At 40.4% G+C, this 21,267-nt stretch overlaps 1 protein-coding gene across 2 annotated transcripts in view; it reads right to left on the bottom strand.

The window, feature by feature from the left end:
* The window catches only part of RCAN2 (regulator of calcineurin 2), a gene marked incomplete at both ends in the record, with an annotated part of 89,683 nt that overhangs the window by 8,310 nt on the left and 60,106 nt on the right, over positions 1-21,267 (bottom strand). For both annotated transcript variants that reach the window (XM_082305232.1, XM_082305233.1), the window contains 2 exons: positions 524-695; positions 2,789-2,962. In XM_082305232.1, coding sequence (XP_082161358.1) covers positions 524-695; positions 2,789-2,962 — 346 coding nt within the window. The remainder of the gene's footprint in view (positions 1-523; positions 696-2,788; positions 2,963-21,267) is intronic.

Genomic DNA, 21,267 nt, shown 5'->3' with positions numbered 1-21,267 from the left:
AAAATGGGCGGTCCCAACAGAGCAATCCTGCCAGGGTTGGGGAACGGTAGTTCTCTCTCAACAAACTTGTTAACGTGAGAGATTCTCCACTCTGCTGGAGATGCAGTGATGCCTAAACATTTGATGAGGTATTCTGCATCTTGGAAAGCAGCACCGAGCAGATGTGATTTAAAGCAAAACCTCCTCAAGTTCATGGACAAGCATTTGTCCATTCCCCACATAAACCACCAGTTGTCTCATCTAAGCACAAATCCAAGCACAATAAATTGTGTAAACAAGCTTTGATCTGCCGTTCAATCAAATAGCACTCAGGAGCTGCAGATAAGATATAATTCTGTATGTACATACGGTAAAACTTACTTTTTTGAAAGGAGCAAAGAACCAGTTGACACGTATCGACTTAAATCCAAAGCTTTACTGCAACTTACAGGCTTCACCTCGACTTCCTCTACAGTTATTCTCTATACTGCTATTTCTCGTCTGCTGCTTCTGACACATTTTCACACAAGGACCACAAGCTTACCTGGTCCTAGCTTAGAAACTGCATAAAGGAGGTCGTAGTTGATGACAGGTGTTGCATCATCTATTGGTTGCCACCCTACAGGTGGGGAGGCTGGAGGCGAGATGAGAAACTGTTTTGCAGGCTGTGGTGGTGCCAAATGAAGCTTGTCTCCATCTGTCTCAGAGGTCTGAATCTTTAAAGCATAACAAATACATTGTTTAGTATAGGATGGGTAAATGGAATGATTACGCAAATCATACACTTCTAATACCAAGTGCCACCCAGGCAGGGTTTCCGCGTCAGTCTCAGCAGAGAAGGCCTGGAGATGAATTTCATCTCAACCTTACAGATGGTTCCTCTACAGTAAATACACTGTGGGGGGCTGTTATATAGGCAAAGCTACAATGTTTGTGCCTACTGTATATGTTCTCTGAGGATAAATGCAAAGCTTTGGTATCCACAGCTGCTGGTTCAGAGATTTTTGAGGCTGAAGAGGTATTTTTGTGATCTACTGGCCTAAACTCCTAAATAAAAACAGACATTAGATGAGAAACCAGTAACTCCTGCACCAAAGCCTTATCAGTAACTTCAGAAAGGTTTCTGAAAATTTGATTTCTTCAGCTGAAGTGATAAATGAATCGGTCATGTCCCTTAGTCATTTGCAACTAATTGTTCTCATTTTATTTTCATCTTCAATTAACTAGTTTAATTCCTGCTTTTTTCTGGTATGTTAAAGGAGTCTCAACACCAATGAATTACACTACAGCCATACCTGAGCGAGTTTACAACCACCTCGGGCCCAGAAGCAATGAGCTGCATTGGCATGACAGCAAGCCTGAGACAGCGCCCTGCTGTACCACGGCGGGGTTTGCAAAGAGCCAGTTTGGGTCTCTCAACTCCATGTTCCCCAGAACTTCTAGTTCTAGAAGTACTTATTCAGTCTGGCTCAGGTCCATATAAACAGACACTGCTCCAGACACTGCGCTGCTTCCACATATTCATTCCCTGGACACAACTAATAAGCTCTTTTAAGACTGCATGTACTGGAGAGCATAGTGCAGATACCTAAATGGCTTTGCAGAAAATCAGCTTAGATATGGAGACTAATCACTACTATGCACATTTTTTCTTTTTCTTGTGTTATCCCAAGTTTCCTATTAACCTCTTGATTGTGCGGTTAGAGTGAAATCATTCTCAGATATGCTTAACAGCAGGTTTTGAAACCTTCCAGAAAAAATTCAGAGCCAGATCTGGGAGATTAAGGCATATAAAATGGGACTGAGGTAGATTGTCAACACCTAAATCCAGCTGTAAAATCTTCTGAACTCATCTAACCCATTAAGCGTATTGGCTTTTTCACAACTGTAGTTTTCCATCTTCCTGAGGGTCTGCTTCTGCCTAGGCTCCAAACAGCTCCTATTCTGTCCAGGCTGTAGAGGCTCCAAATTGAACTGCCTTTTAGGTTTGACTGAGATGTTCAAATGAGCCTGCCCTTCACCTAAGACCTCTGAAGGACCAATCTGACAGCTCAAAGCACACGTACGTTGCTTATAAGCACTAGTGACCATCCCATAAGCCGCAGTGGCCACAGCAACTTATTAAAATACATTCAGAAGAGGTGGTGGTCAGGTTCTCAACCTCCCTCACCTTTCTGTATCCTGGCTGGGGCCTAGTACTCACCCAGGCTGTGGGACATCTGGGTTCTCTCAGCCGTGGCCAAGAAGAATTGAAACCCCCACCTGACACTTCCAACAGATGGACATCATCCCCTGTGCCCCAGGCTGGAGTAATTCTTCTCCCCCTACCTTCTCCCTTTTACTTGAACTTACTGAATTCCTTTTAGAAAATTCACACATGTATTCAGTAAGAAAAAAGAAAAGGCAGGAGGAAGCCTGACTGTGGCTCAGGGTTGCAGTCAAATAAGTAATTCGGCCCTACTTTTTTTATGAACTTATAATACTTTACATTACTGCTTTTTTACGGTTAGTTTAGAGAGTTACCCACAGAAAATACCCAGTGTTGTAAATCAGTTCTAAGCTACGTAACTTCTGTGTGTTGAATAAGCAACTTGGGTCCTAAGTGGTCCTTTAAATTTTCTGCAGACCCACTGGGCAGGTACAGCTCAGGCAACGTAAGGATGTCTGAGTAATCTTTTAGCAGTAAATCTGAGTAATCTTTTTAGCATTGGGCATGGGAGGAACCTTTATTACTTCTGTTCAGTGCTACTGCACGATATTTCTGTAAAAGCTATGCACTAACATAGAAGTAGATACCAGATTTCATTACCTGTGCGAAATACAACTTCAACTTCTTCCCTCTGAACTGTGTTTCATGCAGCTCTATTCTGGCACGAGCAGCTGATTTGGGACTACTAAAATTTATCCGCACACGCCTGAAGCTTTTAAACAGCTGGAATGTCACACAGTCATCATAGGCACGGAACAAGCCTTCAAATTTTTCCTGCAAATGAAAAAGAAATAATGCTGAAGATTAACTTTGTGCTCTGTCGCATCAGTCTGTGTCAAAGGATAATCTGAAACTTGACGGCAACTGATTAACCAGCAGGTTTCAGCTTGTGGCCTTTGGGAGTGGGTGTCCATTGACTCATAAAGGCCCTGTGAAAAGAAACTAAGGAAAACACTGGTCTGGAAGCGCCGAACTCTGCAAAACGTTTGGGGGAAGGAGTCTTCAACTTGAGAGCCCAGCAGCTATTGAACTTCTCGTAAAAGTTGAGCAAAACTGTGGCAGTGACTTAGGAAATGATGCTGAAAAGGGCATATGACTGAAAATACCAGACACCTGTGGTCTCGTCTGTACCAAAGCAAACATTGTGCTGAATTACAATGGAGTCAGCAGACAAAGTCAGGCCCACTGTAACTGAGGGTTACATTCACATCAGCGCTGCAGGGTCATTTTGCACTGCATGGTATGTTCTTCTGGATGTTTTGTCATTTAAATACTTAGCACAGATATACACTCATTCCTTCAGAGTTCCTGTAGCAGCAGGGAAAAAATAAGATAACTGAAAACAGTGACTTGTCCCAAAGACAAACTTAAGGCTTAAAAATGTTTAGCTGTAGAACTCCATGTTCAAAAGCACATGACACAAATACGGATATTTTAACATTGTAAAAGAAAGGTCTGAAGCGTACCACATCTGTGGACCTAGAGATCAACAGAAATTCAAGGCACGTTAGCAGCCTTGGAGGATCAGGCTCCCTCTGCAATTTCTCTGTAAACTGTGCACACACAGAGGACTAGTTCCACATCACCAAATAAAACCAAAGTCCTGAAATCAATTCTGACATACTTGCACAGGTCTTTTCATTCACACAAGCATAGATTCATAAAATGTTAAGACTGAAAGGGAACAGTTATCATTTAGTCTAGCCTTTGTGTTTACTCAGATTTTAGACTGCTATCCAGTGAGTCTCACAGGAAGTCCCAGCATTTTAACTACTGCAACCAAGACTTGGAGTCTTAGAAGATGGTGAATCAGCCACAGCAAAGCCCCTTCTCTTAAGACTTCTTTATCCTGAAAAAAACAGTTTGAGATGATTTGCCACACCATTTCATACACTGTGGGCTATTATATCAGGTGTTTGTATAATTACAATAACCTGATGTTTTCTTTGATACATCTGCAAGTAAGCATGTTTTTACATGTTTTAAAATGTAACTTCTTTTCTTCTCATCCAGGAAAACAATTTCTTATCCCGCAGAGCGGATAACTGGTAGAGGCTGCAGAAGATGAAATAGAAAATGCAATTTATGTAATCTCATCAATACTTCAGTTCTCCTCTGTTGATCTTACAAGCAAGACAAAGAATCCAGAACTTCTTAGAAAAAATGTGTCCTGAAGCACAGTGAAGCTGCATCAGGGAGCACTAACAGCACTGCGGGAGCGCCTACTGTCTGCATGACACATTCGTTAAGGAGTTAACGAGGAAAACAAACCCGTTCCGTGGCAAGGAGTATGAGACACTAATGCGCATGTACCAGATCTCCTTTCATTCACTGCCAACTCTGTGGTCTTCTTCCCCATAACTGATATTCCACCTCTGGCACCCTTTCAAAGGAACCTCCCTGTGGTCTATTAAGCTTTCATGATTTCCATTTCATTTCGCCTGACCTCACTCACCTCTTCCTCTCACCACAGGAGATACTTTGGAGGAGGGGAGGAATAAAAAAAGAGGCAAGAGCTCAGTGGTTTGGTTGAGGGCAAATAAAGGCACACAGTAATCCCACAAACAGCGTGAAGTTGATAGGTTTGTACAAGCAAGTCTAGTCATACCACCTAACGTTTAAATTGTCAACATTTCACACCTGACTTATGTTTTTTAACTGCTTTGCTTAGAGTTTTGCAAAATTCCATTTTCCTGAGCAGAAGGCTACATCCAGTGACATTTGTGTAAAGGTCAGCCAAAAGCCGCAGTCATCTAAGTCCTGTCCTGCTTGGCATTTTGATGCTACAACCTTCACAGTGACCAGGGGAAGAGGGCTGGGGGCAGGGAAAGGGACAGGGCACCAGCGTATGGGTAAAGTAGGACTTAACGCAGTGCTCAGAAACATGCAGTACTGTGTATAATCTAAATAACAGATAATAGTGACTGACTAATTAAAGCTTATGTATTTATGTTACCTATATTACCGATTTCAGACTTCTTCAGTATTTTTTTTAAAAAGCACCTTGAAGTAAAGAAACTTAAATACATACATATATACAAGCGATATCAAGGTATTTATATTTTATTATATACACACACACATATATATATGAGATGATCAACGTATTATAACAGAAGTCACACAAGCTAAAAATAAGCAGCAAGGTGAGTCTTTCCTAGTCCCCTGTAGTAGCTCTCAGTTTCCCCACAAGTCAACAATGAGATCATTCATCTTATAAAAAAGATATTTCAACCAACCGTGGAAGAAACCATGCATGGACTAGTCTGGACACTGGGAAGTAAGTATCTATTACGACTGACTTTATTAGAAACAGATTCTCGCTGTATCGACACAGCAGTATTTTCTTGCATCGGCCAGTCCTGCGTGCCTGCCCTCTCTGTGCACAGCATACGTGACAACGTAGATCTTGGTTAGGGCCACAATGCAGAAGAAGGGAGGATGTGATTTCAGACGTGGGTCTAAGAACCGCGAGCACAAGGAATGTTCTGGGCACATTTCTGGACAATACTGAGATGCACTCTCATTAGGCACCAAAAGGGACAGATGGGAGTATCTCTAAATAAAGCTGATCAAGTACTGGACGCCAAATATAATACTGGGAGAACATTAAAGCGCTATGAACTTTATTCTGCTTACTTTTCAATTTGATACTGGTGCAGCTGTAGAGATCCAGCTTTGATTAACACTCCTAAAAACACCGTCGGGGAGGAGGGAAATCAAGCCCTCCATTTGATATTAATACGGGGCAGTCTGTCCACAGTGGGGACACATCTGCTGCACCGACTGAACCTGCATCTCCCATTAAAAAGATTCATACATCTGAATTTTTCTACATTTTCAGCTGATAATAATAATGACCTCAGCAGAGGTCATTAATCATCAGCTGCAGTTAATGGCCCTCAGCTGCATCTTGAGCCATCTCAACTCCTCCCAGCTTGATATTAATTCCCAGGAAACGCTATATGCTTTAATTGCTATAGCCTGTGACTTCTAATATCTGCTGAATGTACTTATCTGGATAAAAGTCTTTCAGAGTCATTCCAATCTATAAGAAAATGTATCATATACATTTTAAAGACCTAAGCAAATTCTCTCCCTTTCAAGTTTTGTGGATAAATTATTCAAGACTCATAACCCTCTCAATTCAGGACTTCTAAAGTGCTTTTAAGATTCAGTATTTTTAAGATGCTTTTAGAATATAAGTCTTTAAACTTTCAGAATACTTTGAAAACTCCTGAAAAAAAAATAAAGGAATGTCTGAAGTTAAGCAGCAGTGTTGCTACTCCTAAAAAGTCAGAACGCAGAAAGTCACAGTGATGCATTTATTTCTGGGATTTTGGCATGTCTTCATCCATCCCAAGTATGTGAAGGTCAGGTAAATTGTGACCCAATTAATGCTCTGGCAAATGTGAGTGGCCTTCATGTGACCAACACTGCAGAAGTTCTCACTTCTCCCTCGAGGGCTCTGTTCCCTCGCTTCATCTCGCTCTTCCTTTGCTCAACACCAGGCACCTTTCCCCAGTTCTTTGCTGTCACCTTACGTCAGCTCCCATCACCCATCATGCACCACCTCTAGCAGTTTCTAGAGTTCTTTTTTTTTTTTTTTAATTAACAAAATTAGCACAAAGTAGGAACATACTAATTAATGCTGCTGATTACTCAAGCTTGATTGTTATCATTTACGACAGCCATGCAGAGGACAAACAGAGCACCATCCAAAGAAGAAACGAGCACTGGAGTAACAGCCACAAGCTAAAAGCCTGAGTACAGAGGTAAAGCTATGCACTCCTGGACTAAAAACGATTTCTGCTACTGAATGGGAGCTCACCTGGGAACCAGGATCCTGTAAGTCACACGATAAAAGTGATCAGTGAAGTGCGGCCATAAGGAGGCAAACAAAATACATCCAGTAAAAGTATTTCCAGTAAAGCAAGGAACGTATTAACAACATTATATAGAGCGCTATTACACCTCATTAAAAAATGCAGGTTTTATTGCCTGTATCCCAGATAGATTAAGCCAAACGGGAATAGATTCAGATAAAGGCTACAGGGAATGAACAACTTCCTGAATAAGAAATGAAAATGCTTAGCTTATTTAGCAAAACAAAGCAAAGCCTGAGAGGAGATGGGACAATCATCAGTAGCTTACCAGAACCGTATAAAGACAAAGTATACTGTATAAAGACTAAAAGACTATGTTGGCATAAAACAAGTGGAAACAGTTGGCATAAACAGGGTTAGGCTAGAAGTTAAAGAAGGTTTCAAACATCAGAGTAATGATCCAGAAACAACCTTCCAATTACAGCAGCAGTGGCAAAAGATTTTTTTTTAAGATTGAAATTGGTTAGTTCAGGAGAGGGACTATGACAAAGTATCGACACAACAAGCATTGTACGACATGACTGCCTGAATTAGCAAGTGAATTGGGTTCCGACACAGCAAGTTCCTGTGATTTATTTCCAAACATTTCTTTCATGAATAGCTCCACTGGTACTGTGGCCATTCAGGACAAAAGCCAAGGCCTAATTCAAATCAATGGAAGCCTTTCCACAGACATCACTGAGCTTTGGATTAGAGCCCTAGAACTCAGAACACAAATTACATTTTATTATTCAGTATGTTTACGCTCATTATCACCCTTGTTACACATTTGATTTAGGAGATGGCTGTGAATTGAAACTTTAGTCTAATCCTTTTTCCTAGAGTTTTGCAAGCAAATAAAGCAAGCATTTTTTCCATTTTAATTTTCCTATTCGTTTATATAAACGAATATATATAGCCAAGGAACTAACTGTATACAATAGGAAAACTGAGACATAATTTACAATTATGAAATATGTTTTTCCTGAAATTAGTTCTGTACTGGAGGTAAATTTTCTTGTAAGAAATAAACTCATATCTCAGAGTCGAATGTTTTCTATTTTCACATAGCCACGCTGGTTGTAACACCGCAGATCCCTCATGCGGCACAAGAAGAAGGATGGAATTTGATAGAACATATGGAGGCCGTACACCGAAGACTCTAGGAACAAAAACATTCTACCCCCAGATTAATTCCCTGTTTATAGCAAAGAGGATGGGCATACTGGTTAATTCTAGGGGGGATAAAGGAGTCACTAAAGTGGCATACATTTAAAAAAAATAATAACACAGAAGCCTAGAAAATACCAGCTGGAAGTAATTTCAGGATTGGGATATGTCAATGCCACATGAAGGGTACTGTAATGACCTAGTCTGGATATTGTGTATGGCTCTTCTCATCCAGGATTAAGGAAGATGGAGGCAAGCTGGAAGAGCAACAGAAGACTGCAAGGATGATCAGAGAAGCAGCAAGGCTATCACAGGAGGTAAAGGTAGATGATCTCACCTTGGGAAACAGAAACTAAGGTACGATGTGTTTCCTGCTACACCTAAGTATAAGGAAATCAGTAAATGATGTGAAGGGAAAGGGATTATCCGAATTAAAATAACCAACAGTGTTGGTATGAAACAAAGACTGCCCATTAAAAGATTTAGGCTCAAATTGAGGAGGTTATTCAGCACTAGACCCGTAAAATTTCAAAATGCCATTGGCCCAGAAGTAGCAAAAAGGCGAATTACTTTCCTGAAAAGGATACAAAGGAAAGATTACAGGACAGCAGTATGCAATTCAGTAGTTCTGGACATCGGGGGGGGGGGGGGGGGGGGAAGAAAAGAAAAAGGGGCTCTGCTTTGTCTAATCATAACTTTAAAGAACTGGGTTCACCTCAAGTGCTTTTAACAATTATTTCATGAACTACAGAAAACAAGCAAGCAGCTTGATATAACTCACATGTGAAAATTCCTTAAGTGGCAAGAACCCCTGCGAGTAGCCAGTGTAAACAACAGCCTAATCAATGATCAAATTCTCTGCTTCTAAACAGGTAAAACTTACCAGGAAACTTTGGAAGCCCATATGAGAAAGCACCATTGATTCTCAGTTAAAATTCCAGGAGTGCTGTAAAGGGAGGAAATATTTTAAGCCAATTATGATGATGATCAATAGAGCTCCCATGGTCTTGTCCTCAGGCCTTTAAGAAATGGCAGGAGAATAAAATCTGAATTTATCATTCAGAGATCACCTTAAGGCACAGGTCTCCAGGTCCTAGCTTTTTATTTTACCTTTCACTGAAGGTAGCTGTAGCCAAGAGTGTGAGATCTTCCTACTCCCTCCTTACCAGTGGGACAGGGTATTATTTGAATAAAATATTCAGCCTGAATACTACTCTCTGAATGTTGGTTTGCAGAAAGTTTCGGCTGTTATCAAAGGGAATCCCTCATACAATCCCATAGGTGGAAACAGCAATGAAAAAATGCAATAGAAAAATGTGTCCTTCCACCTGTCATTCATCAGGGTACATTTTAAGATGGTAACATTTCTACATGTGAGAAATTTTGAAAGGGGGAAAAAACAGGGAACACTAGGTATTTTGTCAGGTAACCAGAATTACAAAGTACTCTGCAATGACCACTGGTTACCGTACTGTCTACAAGTGTGTTTCTCACCTTGGAACTCAGTGCAAAGTTCTGCTCATCTCTTCCTGAAGTTAGATTAGAGCATTGAGATAGGGGTGAAAAGAGCTTGGGTTTATTTATTTATATTAAACACAGCACTAATTAGCCTCTTCCAAAACTGCACAATTGCCTCAGTACATGAACAAATCAACCCAGGTTTGCTACCCCAGTTCATGCAGTTTGTTGTTCTGTGCTTGGCTTTCTGTTGTTTTTAAGGGGTGAAGGTCAGGTAAATTGTGAGCCAATGATGAAATGAAAGAGAAGAAGCCAAAATAAATTTTAAGGTTGGACTTCGAAAGGGGCAGGTTAAAAAATGCATTAAATCTTGCTCTCTGCGGTTAAATAAAGACCGATTTGCTTGCACTATTGCAATCTTGTTAATGTTAAAGGGGGTCCTAATACCTTTAAGTTTTACTACGTAAAGAATACACATTTTGTATTCCAGACATGATGCTAAGTGACCTTGTTGCTCTGCTCTTTGCAGTGAACAGCCCTGGTCCATGGCTCACGCATGCTGCCACGTTACCCTTACACACCAGGGCTGGTTTGGAGGCATCTGCATAAAACTTTTACATCCTGAAGGCTGCATCCAGAGTTTTGCCTTCATCTTGTGCCGAAATCATTCTGACAGCAGAAATAGTTGATATAATGCTTACTGCTTATAGATTCAGCGACTTGTTCCAGAGAGAGACTTTGAGAAAGTATAACAGACATTACACAATGTGGTGTAGACATTTGTAATTCATCATCTCACAAAAACGTGTGATGACAAAAATAGGTAGGGAACTGGAAGAAGCTTGATGGTTCCCCCTCACACCGGGACGGAGGCAGTAGGAGCCATCCCTCACTACCAGTCCTCCTGCATGAGGACAGTCCACCAAGGCATGATAGCACTGCAATAGCACTGCAAACCTCCTGGTGAACAAAACAAGACAGACTTGCTTCTTGAAAAATCAGCTGAACTAAATAAATTTATGTTCAGCTTCCAACTCATCAGCACAACAAAAGGTACAGAGATTATATCTGCCCCAAAGCTTAATGGAAACGGCATTCACATTTCAGAAGAGGCTGACAAATGTCAGGGGCACAGAATTTTGCTGCGTTGCCTTTTCTGTTTTTAACCAGCTCACATCCCTGTTTACCTCAATGTGACGCACATTCCTCCTGCTTAGCTCCACTGATCTGGAAACCAAAGGCTCCTTCAAGATGAAATAAATTGTTCCTGTGGCAATGCCAAGGGGGTGATTTAATATAGTTTGGAGACTTCTCAATTCAATTTCACACCCAACGATTGAGCTAAAAGAAAAATCCACACTTTACATTTCTTCTTTATATGAGCACTGCTATTTTACTGTATCACCCGCAACAGCTTTTTTGAGCACTCCGTATTTGAAATACTCCAGTTCCAGATGCCATATTAGCTCCCTGAAACGCTGGAAGCACTCTTTCAAACCGGCTGGCCAAGTGCACATTATATGACCAGACCTATTCGTTTCGCCCCCAGTGCTAGGGAGCGTTCTGTACAGACATCACGCTTTGTTCTCTGAGAAGCTACTTTTGATGCCTGTGCTGGCTACCATTTTGTGCAACATCACTCGATACTTTCTTTTTTTTCTCTTTTGCATCGTATTTGGCAGTGAAAAAAAGGCAAGAACAGGTTTGTGGAGGATTTAATGCAATTTCTGTTTTCCAAATAGCAGCCTTACATTTTGGCTTTAGAATGATAAAAGTAATGCTAGTAACAAAGACATGAAGAAAAGATTCAGACTTTCCTGAAAAGAACCTTTTTTTATTTGTTTGATTTTAAGAATTCAAACAATAAATGAGTAGATAATGTATGTAGTGAACTCCAAGGAGCTCATCCGCATTGGATTTAAGAATGTACATAGTACAATACTGGCTATCGATTTTGTCTTATTACTGCAAACATTTGAGCCCAACAATTAATTGGTAGCACAAGGAACAAACGGCTGTCTGTACATTTAACCTGTTTCATTAATTCCTAAAGTTCCTATTATCTTAATTTAGCAAACAAAGCTAAGGAAGAAAAACAACCTTAATTAGTTTTTACCAATAGTTGCTGTGTTTATATCAATAAGGTGCTCCAATAGGAGCAGATCTCTACAGCAAAACAGTTGGTGCTGAGGACTGTCTGATCAGGTGCCACAGACTGAACGCCCGTTAGCAGTTGGAGTGTATTAAGCACACTACTGGAGTGCGTCTTCTATATTAATTTCATCTGAAAGGTATCCAGTTCGTGAACTGCTCTGTGATGTGAACGAAAAGCACAGTTAATGAAGATCAAGAGGAAAGCTGCCTCATGAGGATCCCCAGCTCGGACTAAAAATGCTAACGTAGATGCAAGCCAGTATCTCTCATAAGAATAGTTAGCTGGCACCCCTGGAAAAGCCAAAAAAAAAAAAAAAAAGTGCTGGGGACAATAATAACTAAGCGACTGGTAGTCAAACTTGTGCAGGAAACTAGGATTAAAGTTACGCATTACAAGAAACTGCATGAAAAATAATCCTACTAACTGTATGAACTTAGGGACTGCAAGAAAAACTACATAAATATCCATCTTCTTATTACACTATTTTTCAGTGATCTTTGACAACTTAAGTGTCATCTCCTCAACCCTTCTGAGGTGTACCACTCTCTTCTTCTGTGTGGTGACACTGAGCTGATGACGGACTCGCTTATGGTCACAGTGCCCACTTACAGGGAACCACAGGAGTAGAACCAGTGTTTCCCTAAGTAATTCAGGAGCATCTTACTTCTATAAGCATAAACGGTCCCAGTCAGAGGATCTAGAAAGCTCAGTCTCTTAAAAATCTGTTGCCAAGCCTGTTGAAGTGTCAGGGGACACCTCCGTTGCTGTCAGTGATGCAGAATCAGGACCGCACTGAACAGAATGTTAAATGCAAGAATGAAATAGAATAAAGAGAACGCTAAGCTGAGAAACTTTATTTATACTCTTGGAGCTGTAATGTTGTGAAACAACCATAAAATACATACTATTCATTCCCTGTCTCTGTCAACCCAGTTAAACTAGAAAAATAAACAAGAAAAAGCCATGGGACAGTTTAAAATAAAGTGCTTGCCTTGCCCCTTCCTGATTTACTATTTTGCCTACAGTGATCAACATTTATAGCATTTCAGCTGTTTCTCATCACGGTCATGGGGAATGCTTTTTCCCTTCCCTCTCCCCCACAACTGCAAGCTGGACTAACATGACTAAAAATATAGTCTCAACTTGTGTGGATTTAGAAAGGACACTGACAATTTTGAAAGTGACTTTTAAAAAAAACCAAGCAAGAAAGCAGAAGAGAATCTAATCTCATGCTCCTGCATAAATGTTATTCAACCGTCGAAAAAAGGTACAAGGGGAAACTATTGACCCACCAATACACATCCTCAGAAGTTTAGTAAAAAAATCTCTGCTGAAGTGTGGCTTCAAATACAAAGGGAAAAAAAACAGTCTATGCGGAAACAAAAATGTAGAAGTCAGTTTTCACTCAAGGCATTAGTCTTACTTTGCACCTCCGCACTAAAACATGAAACAAAGAGCCTCCTACTATCCCCTCTTGCCTTTCTCCCTGCCATTGCACAATTAGTGGGCAGAATCTGCAGCACTGCGACCACTGTCTAACACCCTGCTTGTACTATTTGGCTGTTTCGTATTCTTGCCAGTCTGTCTCGACCATCTGTCATTCGCCCTCTTACACTTCATTTGCAAATTACTCAAGCAGGTCTGTTTTCTGTAGACATTCGAACAGCTCCTAGAAGCTACAGCCTCTAAGACTGGAGTCTTTTTGCGCAATAAAGATACATCAAGGACAATAATACGCTATCTCCAGTTGAGTGACTGAATGGAGTCTGTAGCAAAACTACATATAGAATCATAGAATCGTTAAGGTTGGAAAAGACCCTTAAGATCATCGAGTCCAACCGTTAACCTGTGACTGCCAAGTCATAAACTGCACGTGAATACATTTCAAGCCTAACGGTACACAAAAAAAGTTCAATAAAGGTACCTTTTATCAGAAATAAACATGTAAGAAAGAGGTAAAAAGAAAACTAAGAAAAAAATCATCATTGGGCTGGAAAAGGGCAAAGGTGTACACAGAGGAAACTTTCTGCTTTCAAATAAAAGGATATGGGAATCCCTTTCTAGGATCCGTTTCAGATGTATTCTGACCTATTCTGTCTCTTGTACATCCAGCTCAGTGTAGGTGACGGAATAGGAGCACACTGGTCACAGAGCAACACACCACAACTGAATGGATGACACATACAAGTCAAACACATTTTACCTGATGGGCTACCTAAGGATTTGGGGGTCCAGGGTCACGAGAGATGCTTACACCACACCACAGCTTTCTGCATTTTGCGCTTGGTTAATACAGCAAACCCCTTCACATCTCGCTAAACAACAGAGATCAATATAGCTTTCTTAAAATACGTTAACTTGTTCTAGTTCCTAATTTCACTTTAAAATAGAGAAGTGGTCTAAGTGGGAAAAAATAGAAAATGGAAGAGGAAAATAAGGTGAAATAAACAACCTTAAAACATAGTTCAGAAAATATGACATCTCTTTTAAATCGAGAGATCCAGAAAAAACATGTTGAGTTGCTGCAATCTCTTAAGCAAAATTATTTCCAGAAAAGGCTTTTATGATTCATGAAAATCTCCTTCTGTAGCTTGCCAATGAAAATCCATCTTCATCACCAATTCTTTATGTATATTTTCTTTTTAACCTATTTTGCTCTTTGTAGTCCTTCCTTCATGAATTGTTTATAAGAAAACATTTGAGCTTGATATATTTATTTGAAGAGAAAAAAATCTTTTTTATTATTGCATAGGTTATAGACTTTCCTCACAACAGGAACTGTGCTATCAAAAATGGAAAGACACCAGTGTATATATATAGATTTAAAAAAAAAAAAAAAAAAAAAGGGTAACTACAGGTAACAGTCTGTTCCTCCTAACTTCAAATGGCAGAACTTCCATAGACTAAAATGGCTATATTTATACTTTGTACTGAAAGAGGCAACTATAGAAGACTGCAAGTATAGCATTCTCCCACATTCACTGATTTGGTGCCCACAGAGGAGCCTCAGATGAGGTATAGTCTGCTGGCTATGACTGATCTTAATGCTGCTGTCACCCTGAAAAGTTTACCTGGGAATTTGATTTTGCAGAGCATGGCAGAAAATGGATGGAGAGTATCTACATAAACAGAGATGCTACACTCTTCCCTCCATGCTTTTTCTGTACTGTCACTGTAACACCTGTTTCACCATTGTCCGACAAAAATCTGAAGATGCTTTCCAGTTTGAATAAGCTACAGTGAAAAAAAAAAAAAATGCTTGAAATATTTTTACACTTTGAGAGGCTGTTTTCTCTCCCATCAGAGGTCACAGTCTTTGGAGGACCCCAGGATCACAAGCTGCACAGATGCTGAAATATCAAAGAAATGCCATACAGTGGTCTACCTGCCTAATTAAAAAAATTTCAACAGCATATTTTCATTTCCAGTATATACCACAATGCTTAATTAGCATCCAGAACTTTTTTGTGTTATAGTACCTAATGAAATCAAGGATTTGGCACATATCAGAAAATTGGGCTGTGCAGGCCAGAAGAGGGGTTTGGGTGGACTTGGTGAGCAGCTTCCCAGCACCCAAGAAGGAGTTACTGAGATGACAGGCCCCGGCTCTGTATCAGGTACGTAAGGGCAGAAAAAGAAGCAATGGTTTCTATTTGCCCCAACAGCCGCTAGTGCTGTCCACTACCAGACAGGATACGGAGGAGGGAATTTCAGTCTTACAGTGATATAATTGTTTTATTAGGCAGATGGAAGAAACCCCAGGGTGAAAAAGCAAATATTCCTGACCAAACTGCTCCCATGTCATTTTTCAACCAACTGGATAATTTCCAGTTGGCACAGATTTTGTTTAGAAACAAGAACTGGAAAGTAGACTAATCCTATCTTACAGCTAAAAACAGCACTGCTCTTCATCAAAATCATTTTCATTTCCTGATGTGAAAAATGTATCAGTAACAGCATGATATTAAAATGATACTGGACTGGCATTATGAAACTGAAGCCGCTCTTCACAGAAGCTGTATCCAGAGCAATCAGTATGAAGGCAACAAGCCCGGTGACTGGCAAGCAGAGTGGTAACCAAATGTAGATTTTATTCTTTTCATGAACAAGTTTGTTAAAAATAAGTAGGACATATAAGAATAATTAGTTTCCCGTAGAGTCCAGTTTCTTGCCCTGTGGCACTGTTTCACCCTGCCTCTGTGCCAAAGAAAGGTACGTGCCTCGCAAATGCCGTTACGTAAGTCCGTAATGCGTATGTCTGCAGAGGGGGAGACAAACGTGGGGACTCGAGGGAGCCTGGCTTTGAGGTCAGTGAGATTTTCAAAGCGCTAAAGTTTGGTGCAAATAGACTCTAAATGACATGAGAAGACGAGGGACTACCAATTTCGGGGGAACTAGTCAGTCAAAATAAAGGGAAGCAACCTGCTCACTACTGAGGTTACATCTTCAAATGTCAGGGGGTCTCCCAGACCCCTCAGCCTGATGTATGGACCCTACCTGCACCCAGCTGCAAATCACTGCACTGCAGAAGCAGTGTCAGCTGGAGCCTCAAGAACAGAATTTACACTTTTCAATTTCAATTGAACTGTTTACTTAATCAGTATGGGATACCAATATTTAATTAAGAAGGACAAATTATCAACTGAAAGTGAACAAGTTCATCCTACAAGTCCCTTAGTGCAGTCCACAGACTCTTTCTAAGGGGTATTTAAATCAGAAACACAGTAGATCTAGACTTGCTACATATAAACCTCAAATTTGATGGAAAACATTTAGGGGAGTATAAATCAAAAGAGGTTGAAAGCAAGGGTACCTTCCTATAGATAAGTGGTCTCAAAATAGAGTAGTTCAATATATACCAATCTGCAGCTGTTATCAACCACATACTTTATTTTACATAGACATATACACTCCCATTAATTATCATTTTACCATATATATACACATATACCAATTACTTATTCCCAAAGTGAATTCTCCTTATCCAAGACATTTTAAAACTTCTTAAAATCCATCTGCTCTGCTTCTGTTTCACTACAAAACTATATAAACTATAAAACTATATAAAACAGTTAAAGCTTAAGCAGAAATTTTAGCAAACACTGAGCCAATGACATTAAAAAAGACTCTGCATTGTTTTCTAGGATGCAGTACGCATTGAGTAATCTCCTGTTTCGGGGCCACTACTGTAAGCCAAGCAAATGTTTTTATTCAGCAATACTTGGTGACACCAAGCGCTTTCCCCTACCCCAAGGAATATCACTACTTTGGGAGTTAATATTGTGGGCAGGTAGCTTAAATCACTACAGTTTTCCAACAGTTTCAGTCTAGTTATCTGCTACAAAAGCAAGAAATAGATATCTAAACATCTTTCCTCTTTATTAATTTATTTAAAAAAATCAGACAACAATACATCTTCTTCTCAAACCTCTAAAACTTTAAGTATGCCAATAATTTATTTCTGTCTAACATAAGCAGCACACTTATTACTGTTATGGCCCAGCATTTGGCTTTGCTCCCAGCTGTCGTGATTAATAAGAATTTTTTTTAGTTCAATGATTCTCAGATTATGGTTCAAGGACTAGCAGTAGCCCGCAGAAAGCTGGCTGGTCGCAAAGCCCTGGAATTCCTCTAATATAATCAGCTGTTCTAAAAGTAAAGGTACTACCTTTCACACTTCAGTGGTTTTCTTCTTAGGATCTGTAAACAAGATAGCAACTTGAAATCTCATTTTTAGATAAAAAATGTGCATCTGAAAAGTCTAACCAGCCTGAAGAGACAAACGGCACACCTGCAATAGCAAGCTTTGACTGACCACAGAACCCAAAATAATTAACTACCACTCAACAGAATTAATGAGCTCAAGAACACCACAATATCCACAACTCGAGAGCTTTCAGTCAGCTTGACAACAGAGTCAGAAAGTACCTGGCTCTTGCAAACCACTATCCAAGCACCAAGTGGGCCTAGACTTTTATTCCGCAAAACAAGACTCCGTAACAACTTCAAGAAGTGGAATAATCTCCCCACACCAATAACTAGCTATAACAGAAGAGTGTGAGCACTGTAACGGCACCATTGGAAGGGCTGCCATCCCGGCCTCTTTGCTAAGCTTCTAACGTTCTTGCAGCTTTGCCATGTTCTCTCCAGCTCTTTAGAGCACACTCCAAACTAGCCATGGTAGCCCAGCATCAATGTACCAAAGAGAGAGACTAAGTGACATGCACTGTCTTCCGTATATCCAGAAATTACATGCAGGGAACTGTACTCTGGGCTGCATAACAAGAAACGTGGCCAGCAGGTCGAGGGAGGTGATTCTGCCCCTCTGCTCCGCTCTGGTGAGACCTCCCCGGAGTCCTGTGTCCAGCTCTGGGGACACCAGCACAAGACAGACATGGACCTGTTGGACTGGGGCCAGAGGAGGGCCATGAAAATGGTCAGAGGGCTGGAACACCTCTGCTATGAGGAAAGGCTGGGACAGGTGGGGTTGTTCAGCCTGGAGAAGAGAAGGCTCCGGGGAGACCTCATTGCAGCCTTTCAATGCTTAAAGGGGGCTTATAAGAAAAATGGGGACAGACTTTTTACCAGGACCTGTACTGACAGGACATGGGGTAACAGTTTTAAACTGAAAAAGGGTAGATTTAGCTTGGCCATAAGGAAGAAATTTTTTACAATGAAGGTGGTGAGATGCTGGAACAGGATGCCCCATCCCTGGAAGTGTTTCAAGGTCAGGCTGGACAGGTCTTTGAGCAACCTGATATATGGAAAGATGTTCCTGCCCATGGCAGGGGGGCTGGACTGGATGATCTTTAAAGGTCCCTTCCAATCCAAACCATTCTGCGATTCTGTATTTGTTTTGATTACAAAAATATGATACTGCTGACTGTTCTCTCTCTGAATCTGAATTCTCTCAGTGCCAGGAGGCACACAAGGCACGAACATCGTTCTTCCACTTCGATCGGTCTGCGGCTGCGTGCTCTGGGGTCCCAAGGGCCACAGCGCAGTCTTCTGTTGTTTTTTTCCTCAAGACATGACCGATCCAGTTCCATCTCCTCCTCCTCACTTCATTACTGATTTTCTCCATCTCCGAGTTGATGCTCGTCGTTTCTGCAACTTTTTATTTTTTTTTTTTTCTGGGAGGAGGTAGTTGGCCTCCTGCCCAACCCCCATGACTTGGAGGGCCAGTGGTTTTTCTGTCAGGGTGGCCTTCCCTTAGGCTGCGTTGGTTCACGGCACCTTCTTCAGTTTTATCTGATGCACCCTCCAGAGAGGGATCCCCTATCCACCACCCAGGGGACGCGCCTTCTAGCCGTGCAGCCCCCGCCGAAGGACTGCTGACTGTTACTCATTGCAATTCACTAGAACTCAAGAGATTTGCATCACACAACTGTTTAGACATGTGAATTTCTTTACACAGCTGTAATTTTGATTTCAAGATTTACTCCTTTGCAGTGGTCTTCACTGAATATCATCCTGTTGCTTAATTTAAGGTTGTTCAGAATTTTGACCCTGCCCCACCAGCACAGTGTCATCCACACATTTTTTTAAGGTTTTTCGCTGTTGACTAGTGTCATTACTGTCAACTTGGTTCCAGAAGAACCACGTGAGCTTGTCTACTTAAATGCCTTCACTCTTTGAGAATGAACCACTTCTGGCTTAGACATTTTTTTAAACCACTATGCACCCACTTTATGGAAATTATATTTAGACTGTAAATTACTTATGAAAATGACTTGTTGAACAGCATGAAAGCTTTAGTCAAAATATCCACCTTCCACATCTCCTTTATCCCACTTATCCAGTTGCCCTGTCAAACAAGGAATGCATATTGATTTGACATGATTTGCTCTAGACAACCCAGGCCTAGTTAATTCTGAAGTACTTACAAACTTATTTCCCCGAATCCAAGTTAGATAAAATTATCTGTAATTATCCAGGCCTTTCTCCCCCTCCTCCTTTTAAACACGAATGCTATTTCTTCCCATCTCCTATCCTCAGCAGTCTCTCTGTAACCTATGAACTCAAAGATAATTTCAAATAGTGGAGAGATTATTTCAACTATATCCTAAAGCATTCTTTGGTAGATTTTATCACATCCTGTACACTTTAGTAACTTTACCTTACCTCTGTATTTTTCACAGTTTTTCTCTGCTCTGGCCACCACTAGGTTTTTTTGTTTGTTTGTTTGTTTCTGTTAATTTAGCTGATTATCTGTCAAGTTCTTTATACAGACTGACACACAAAATCAGTCATACCTTAACCCTCCCTGCATTGTTCCTTATGTGCTGTCTTCTTGCTGTTAATGGATTTGCACATTGTTTTCCTTTTACTTTATATGCATCCCAGGAATTTCCTTGTTCTTCTTTAAATCCTCTGCTAATTGAAATTCATTTTGTGATTTTGCACATTTAGTTTTCTCTTTATATAGAAATCCTTAAACTGCTGTAAAGCAAAAGGAGTATCTGATCAAGCCATAACAGTCGCTTAATGTACGTCCCATCTGTCCTTTGCATCAGGACAGATAATCTCCATTATGCATTCAAAAGTGCCTCCTTAACTGCTAATTCTCATGCACTTCTCAGTCTCTCAGATAATCTTCTTAGAAGACACTATCTACCAGCTCCATAAGGTTGCTGAAAATTACTTTAAAAAAATTTTTTCCTTGTTCATCTGATCTCAGACTTTCTTTATTTCAAAAGCTTTCTTCAAAATACATTTTCACCAAAAGTACTTGCCATTATTAATTTCTTCCTTAATTGCTAGGATCAAAACCTATAATCAAGTACAAATTACCTCTCTCCATTTGCTGAAAGAAGTATGCCCAGAATATTCTCGTAATTTGATATATTATGTCTTACTGTATCACTGTTTGGGTACTTGAAACAATTTAGCAAGTATTGGTTTTTATTGATAGTATCATTTACCACACTGGACAACAACAAGGGAAAACACATAATTCCTTCTTACATTCCAGAAGGATGAAGCAGAAAGGAAGACAGAGACAGCGGGAATAAGATCTATGAAAAGAGAATACGGTGGTTTTTTTAGGGCTTACAAAAATATATTCTGTCCCATGCATGCATATGTAGCCTAGTCTAGCCCCATTCAATGACTTCATTTCTTGTAAGATATTTAACACCAAAGAGTTCTGAGGAGGGAGTTGAAAGGAGGGGGACAGCAGCCCAGAGTAACAGTTTGCAAAGGGATTTTTTTTACCTGGAGGCAGAATGGAGGCCTGTGGAAGGTGCTTTCAGGGAAGCAGATGAACTTTCAAGATTAATTTACGTAAGGTTTCAATGATGCTAACACCTGCTTGGTAAAAGCTTTGTCACAAAGTCCCCCTTTTTTTGACCATCACCTGGTTTCTTTTGACAGCTCGTGTCAGCTTCTGCTCTCAAAGTCCTTAAATCATTCCACTACACCATGACAAG

The sequence above is a fragment of the Platalea leucorodia genome (genome assembly GCF_965183815.1).
Source record: "Platalea leucorodia genome assembly, chromosome: 3".
In the NCBI taxonomy this organism is placed as follows: Eukaryota; Metazoa; Chordata; class Aves; order Pelecaniformes; family Threskiornithidae; genus Platalea; species Platalea leucorodia.
The sequence above is the reverse complement of the archived record's forward strand: the minus strand, read 5'-3'. Positions and strand labels throughout refer to the sequence as shown.